A 6,491-nucleotide genomic window follows, 5' to 3' on the forward strand; every position below is an offset into this window, starting at 1 on the left:
CAAGAACAGAGTGCTATATGATTTTTTATTCATCACTAAAAGACAGTATTATGTAAAACAGTAGTAACAGGGAATACATTAGTACAGCTCATTAAGGCAAAAAATATACAGCATTGTTCAACATCGATACACATGCATCAGTGAAAAATAGCAGTCATTACAAGGGCTGTCTCGGCGTAATATATCACAACCTTAGTTCACACCTGTTTCCATGTTCTATGGTGCATTTGAGTGCTCTCTGAAATGTGGAAATACGAGTTCCCGACTCCAAAATAGCCAGTACAATGCCCCCCAAGTCAATGCCCTCCAAGTTCCAAGTGAGAAACTCATGCCAGAATGATGATACCTGAGTATCATCGAGTTCTGACGTTTCATCAATGACCTGTCACCTTTGCGACCAAAAGATGGTAAAACAAAGCCTTTACAAAGCCTTTAGCTATGTGGATAAAGAAGCTACTTTGACCAATATAGTCTATGGTTTGACACATTGTCAACGTCAGCTAGTTAACTAACTTATTATTAGCAACGTTATCTTGCTTAGCCCTCTAGCTAAAAATCTAATTCATTGTAGAGTTGTACCAACCTCAAAAGCACTAGAACGCATTTATATCGTCTTCACAATTTCACCAACTGGAGCTATGAGATACCAAGGTCAATTCGAATGCACCACAATTAGTATTTAAACATTAACACCCATGCATGTCATTCGGTAAGGGTGGGGGTGGAGGGGGGGGGGGGGGGGTCTAAGATGTCTGGAGAAGGCTCTTCTCCCAGCCTGCTCTTGGTGTGGCATTGACCTTGTATTTGACCGGCTGGAGGACTACCCCAAACTTTCCTTCCAGGCTGGGCAGTGGCTGGCCCGGGGACACGGACATAGTTAAACGCTGAAGGATCCAGGAGAGGAATAGGAAGATCTCCATCTTAGCCAGCGCCTCCCCCAGACACACTCTCACCCCTGCCCCAAACGGCAAGTAGCTGGGTGAGGGGATGCACAGACCTGTCCCCTCCTCGTTCAGGAAGCGACCTGTGGAGACACGAGAGAAAGACAGACACAGAAAACTGAGGACACAGGGAGGACTGAGGACACTAATACACAGAGAATGAGGTATAAATAGTATATAACTTGAGACATTCTCACCAGGATCAAACATCTCTGGGTTCTTCCACTCTTTCTCATCGTGATGCAGGGACCACAAGTTGATGATGATGCGAGCACCTTTCCTAACAGTGAACTTGCCAATACTGCAAATTAAATACATACAGAAACAGAACAGAGTGAACTTGCTATCAGTACAAAGAAACGACTTTAGATCAAAACAGTAATGTGTGTGTACCTGGTGTCTGTTTGGGCTACATGGGGGATGAGTAGAGGGGCAACAGGCCGGATGCGTAGCACCTCTCTAATGGTGGCCTCCAGGTAGGGCAGGCTCCCCCTGTCACTGAGCTGGGGGGTTCTGTCTACCCCCACCACACTGTCCAGCTCCTCCTGAATTCGCTTTTGTACCTGTGGATGGTGGATGAGGTAGGCAATTGCCCATTTTAGGACCGTTGACGTGGTTTCCACTCCGGCTCCAAATATGTCACCCACAGTCATGAGCAGGTGGTCTTCACTAAGGCCCACAGTCTCCGTGGTGATCTCGGCGGTGTTGTTGTTCTCAGCACTGCGTTTGGCCCTTAGCAGGGCGTCCAGCAGGTCTCTCTGTTCATGATCGCTGTAGTCCGACTGTGGAGAAAGATAACGTAAAGCACGGCCATACACCATGGCCTACTGTAGCCTGCTGCAACTGGTATTTCCCTGATATTCATAAAAAATGATGAGGTACAATAGATACTTCATCTATATTCTATTTATATAGAGGAAAGTACCTACTGTACCTACCTGCTGTAGCCTACCTTGTGTTCCTCGTATTTCTTCTGAAGCAGCTTGTCTCTGATTGACACACACTGCTTTAGGATACGCAGGTCTGCGTTGGGGAAGACCTAGGAGGGAGAAAAGAAGACGTGTATAGAGGCACTGAGGAAACCTGAGATATGTGCTGGTGCATTCCATCCAGGGGGCTATAAACAACAAGTTGCACTGTACCTGTAGCCATGGGAAGATGTCCACCAGACTGTCCTTAGCGACCGTATCCACAATGCCCTGGTTGAACTGCAGCATGGCCTCAAACTCGGGGTCGCCGCGGCAATAGGAGGAGCTGAAGCAGAGAGAGCAGACCACGTTGGTGACAGCTCTTGTCAGCTCTGGGGACAAGTCCAACGATGCACTCCCTGACTCTCGCAGAGTGTCACACAGGGAGAGGGCTTCCCTACAGACTGCAGAGAGAGAGAGAGAGAGAGAGAGAGAGAGAGTGTTAGTTTTCAGTACACCTGAATCAGAGTGTTCAGATTGATTCATTTTCAACAACAAATTGTTATAAAGGATATAAACATTGTTTGGTACTCACTAATCTTCTCGATGGAGGCAGAGCCCTCACCAAACATACACAAGGCTCCATGCACTGTTTTACGATGAAATCTCCAAGTGGCACCGTAGTCTGCAAAGGCAATATCTTTACCGTCCCTCGTCAACATGTCTGTGGTTACCTTGTTAAGAACAAAGATTGTATTTTGAAGGCTAGTAGAGCATAAGGAGTGAGAAATGTAACGTTAACTGTAAAAATTCACTGCATTACACATTACATTTATTTTAATGTACATTTCAGACACAATTATATCAATGTTATAATGCATCAAAGACAAGCAAATAATCTGCAAATAAATGATCAGGCTGACTTTAAATTGTCTCTGTCATATAGAATAGAATAAAACAAGTTCAAGAAAATATAACCACTCACTGTTCTGGGTCTCCCTGCAAAGATTTTCCCCTTTTTAAGGAGGACCTCTTTGGCGTGCTGGTGGTGGTTGACAAGGATGACTGTGTGTGCGCCCATCATGAGAGAATAGGTCTGTCCATACTTCTGCTGCAGCTTCTGGAAGAGGACATGCGGTGCCTGATTGCTTCGCAGGCTCAACAGGCTCCCGATGAGTGGGAACGCGGGCAGGCTCGGGGGGGCCCCTCTGGTCTCCAGGGACCTTCGAAGTTTCGCCTGCAAGAGCAGTAGACCCAGCCCGACCACAGAGAATACACACATGCACAAAAACCACGCCATGCTGTATGTTGGGCCGAGAGGGGCTGGCGTCGTTATCCGAGACTCAGAGCGTCACTGAACTTCGATAGCAACAGCACTGAGGAGCAGAGGGGTTTTATACGGCTCCTTCAATGCCATACCTTGACCCTGCATATTTTAAGCTTAGATATCTTTAACAGCTCATGCCAATTTAAACAAGATAAGCTTGTTTAACTTTGATTAATCCCACTAAAGATGTTTGATAAAATAATATATTTTGTTGCAAATAGACTATAATAGGCTAACGAAATACAACAATTAATGATTTAAATCAATCAATGTTTTATGCATAAAGGAATCCCTATTTTAGGCAAGAGACGCCAACAGCCTAACCTTATAATGGCAATGGACTTTTGACAATTATTTTCTGGGGTTTCAAAGATGTTTTGGCTGTTTAAGAGTAGGCGTTTTCATGACAAACTGCAATTCCGTACTCATAACACTGCAATCACCGATAAAACAATGAGCCAGATGTTCACCGGATGTATAAATCTGAAGCATCCGGTTGGCGTTTCCAAGAGGAAGCCCAGTGGCAGTGGGAGAAGATGGCGTTCTCAAAACTAGAATTTGTTACGAACAGAGTGGACTAAGTTTTGTAGACTTTACCAAAGTTTCAAAGTAGGCGTTTCCTATTGGAAAATGCAAATACATCCATAGAATGCGCCAATAGAATCTTGCTAGCTAGTGCTTGGCTCTGCCCAACCCCAAGCTTGTCCTGCCCACTATGATTAATTTGCTGCGATTGGAAACGACACTGTGTGGTCTATCTTGTTTGTTTATAAAAAATCTTTGCTGCAATGGCTGCCGCGGAGTCGCAACCACGGTTTGGTCAATCTGTCAAAGGATTATTGTCCGATAAAGTGGGCTCCTGCAGCGGGGATGTGATCGCCCTGACTCGCCAGGTGCTAAAGGGATCACGGAGTCAAGAGGTAAAGCTGGAAATCGATTTGCACCTTATTGTGAGACCTTGCTGCATTTGGTTAGCTAGCTGGTTGCCCCACAACGACAGCTAACGTTAACTAATGTTAGCTAGCAAGAAAAGCCATAGAATCTCTGACCAACTGATGTTAACTAGCTAAGGTTCTTGTGTTTGCGAGATTAACATTGTTACATCTGTTTGAAGTTGCAAATGGCGTATCAAATGAACATTGTCTGGTTGTCAGTTTTTAATGAAGCGTCAGGGGTATCTAGCTAAAGTTAGGCTGGACAAAGCTAGCGAGCTCATTTGCATAGCAGCTACATCACTTGATGGGTGCATCTCAATATGCTCGACCCACTATCTAAATTCCTTATGTCATTTTCTTAACTACTTCACTTCCCTCTTTCATTTATGTCTGGAACTATGGCTACCATTCTCACTGGTCCAGTTTCTTACTATATCTTTATGAAGGGAAGGGAGGTGAGGAAAGGAAGCCACTTTAAACTATTTACTCAATGTCTCTTTCAGCTCCTGGGACAGGCTGCCAGAAACATGGTCATTCAGGAGGACGCCATTCTGCACTCAGAGGATGTAAGTAGTACTGGGATCCAGGTCCACACTACAGTAGCTCAACTAACAGAAACTAACCGTGTTCACCCTGATCTAGCACTGATATTGTCGGACTACAAAAACACAATTTGTTTGTTTTACAGAGTTTGAGAAAAATGTCCATCATCACCACCCATTTGCAATATCAGTAAGTATCCCCAGTTTATTTTGGACAAGGTAGACCAATGTGCATCCGGTAAACATGATAGTTCAGAATTGATTCTCATGTGCCATTTGTGGGGATTGCTATGCTTGGATAATAAACATTGACTAGGGAGATGACAATATCATATTTTAAATGACTCTTTGTTTTATCTTCCAGACAAGAGGCCATCCAGAAGAAGTAAGTCAAAATATGAACTTTGTTTGTTAGTCGATATGCATCACTGTCCAAATGTGAAGTCATAACACTACTTGATGACGCAATCAACCATATCTCCCCTTGCTTTCTCCACAGTGTGGAACACTCCAAAAACCTCCAGGATCAACTGAGGCATTTACTGAAGTGAAGTGTCTGCACTGAGACACTTAAATGAAAGACTATGAGCTGTTCCTGTCTGTGTTACCATGTTGCTTCTTGGGAGAAAATATGTGCAGACCCCCCCTGTTGCAACCTTGGGAAAACCCAATTCCTCATTGAAACTAGTGGAGAACCCCCCCCCCCCCCCCTCACTATGATCTCAAACTGTGTTTTTAATACACAATGAAATTAAATACAGACTACTCCTTGCTAATCAGAAAACTCTCAGGTATGTTGTGGTGGACTGTCATTACAATTGTTTCACAGGAACCTAACCAGCTGAGCTAGCAAACCAGCTGAGCTAACAATGTAACAAATGTATAATTTTGTATAAAATAATCCAACAGGCTCCACATTACAAGAATCACAGTACCCCCTGGGGCACTGTTAATTTATTTAGCCATTTAATCTGTTTTTTGAAGAAAAATCTAATTTTCCCACTGCTTTCATGTGTTTGAAACGAGAGCTTGAATGAGGTGTCCTACTCCACAGCAGTTGCTTTCCATTGGAGCACTGAGATTGGTTGGCCAAAACTTTGGGGCGGTGCTTGGCGAAGGGTAAATTCTATCAGAATGTTCTCTAACGTTGCACCTGGCCTTTTGGGCTGGATGCTGCCTGGAAGTCTCCCCAGGTACATGCTGTTCTTAAGAATATGCATATCAGCATATGGTGCTCTTATCCTGCATATTAGTGACTCTTATTTATTAAAGTCCTACTCCAGTCTCCATTTTAGCTCATTTATCACCTGATTTACTTAACAAAAGGCACATCTCAATTGGTGGCCTTTCCTCTTTTGGTCTTTATTCTTGCAACCAAGGGGGAGGCCAATGACATCAGAAGGCACCATCAGACCAATGACCTACTCCATTGGAGATTCTTGTTTGGGCAAAATACCGTCCTCCCCTCTGTGACCCGGAAACCAATAAGTGGTTGACGAGTGTGTCATTTCATTAGTAGGCAAACAGAATAGTGTCCTCCCCTGCCTACCTTTCATTGAGGATACTCGTGTCTCCTACAACAGAAGAGTTTAGAAAATCTGCCACACCTTTGAATCAGCTTTTGTTTTGGCAGAGGAGAAAGATGCACACACAAGAATATATCTATATGCTACTCATTGTTTTATGTATAAAATGTCTTGCACAACTGAATTTGTTTTAATCACTTAACATACTTATTTTGGGATCAACCCCGTAAACATCATTGCCTAAGGATGCGCGAGGGGAGAAGGTTCGTCTCCCGAGTGGCGCAGCGGTCTAAAGCACTGAATCTCAGTGCA

The 6,491-nt window shown here is 44.0% G+C and overlaps 2 protein-coding genes across 2 annotated transcripts; one reads left to right on the forward strand and one right to left on the reverse strand.

The window, feature by feature from the left end:
- Positions 1-743: 743 nt before the first annotated feature.
- On the reverse strand, positions 744-3,149 carry LOC120017914 (steroid 17-alpha-hydroxylase/17,20 lyase). Its single transcript, XM_038960871.1, has 7 exons — positions 2,835-3,149; positions 2,445-2,583; positions 2,084-2,313; positions 1,894-1,980; positions 1,335-1,723; positions 1,139-1,242; positions 744-1,024 (listed from the first exon to the last, which is right to left on the reverse strand). The coding sequence occupies exons 1-7, from the start codon at positions 3,147-3,149 to the stop codon at positions 744-746; spliced, it is 1,545 nt and encodes a 514-aa protein (XP_038816799.1).
- Positions 3,150-3,954: 805 nt separating this feature from the next.
- On the forward strand, positions 3,955-5,940 carry borcs7 (BLOC-1 related complex subunit 7). The gene is made up of 5 exons (XM_038960873.1): positions 3,955-4,096; positions 4,615-4,677; positions 4,800-4,843; positions 5,018-5,038; positions 5,153-5,940. Exons 1-5 carry the CDS (start codon positions 3,965-3,967, stop codon positions 5,202-5,204), a joined length of 312 nt encoding a protein of 103 aa, XP_038816801.1. The 5' UTR covers positions 3,955-3,964; the 3' UTR covers positions 5,205-5,940.
- Positions 5,941-6,491: the final 551 nt, after the last annotated feature.

Source organism: Salvelinus namaycush, chromosome 22 (assembly GCF_016432855.1).
Source record: "Salvelinus namaycush isolate Seneca chromosome 22, SaNama_1.0, whole genome shotgun sequence".
In the NCBI taxonomy this organism is placed as follows: domain Eukaryota; kingdom Metazoa; phylum Chordata; class Actinopteri; order Salmoniformes; family Salmonidae; genus Salvelinus; species Salvelinus namaycush.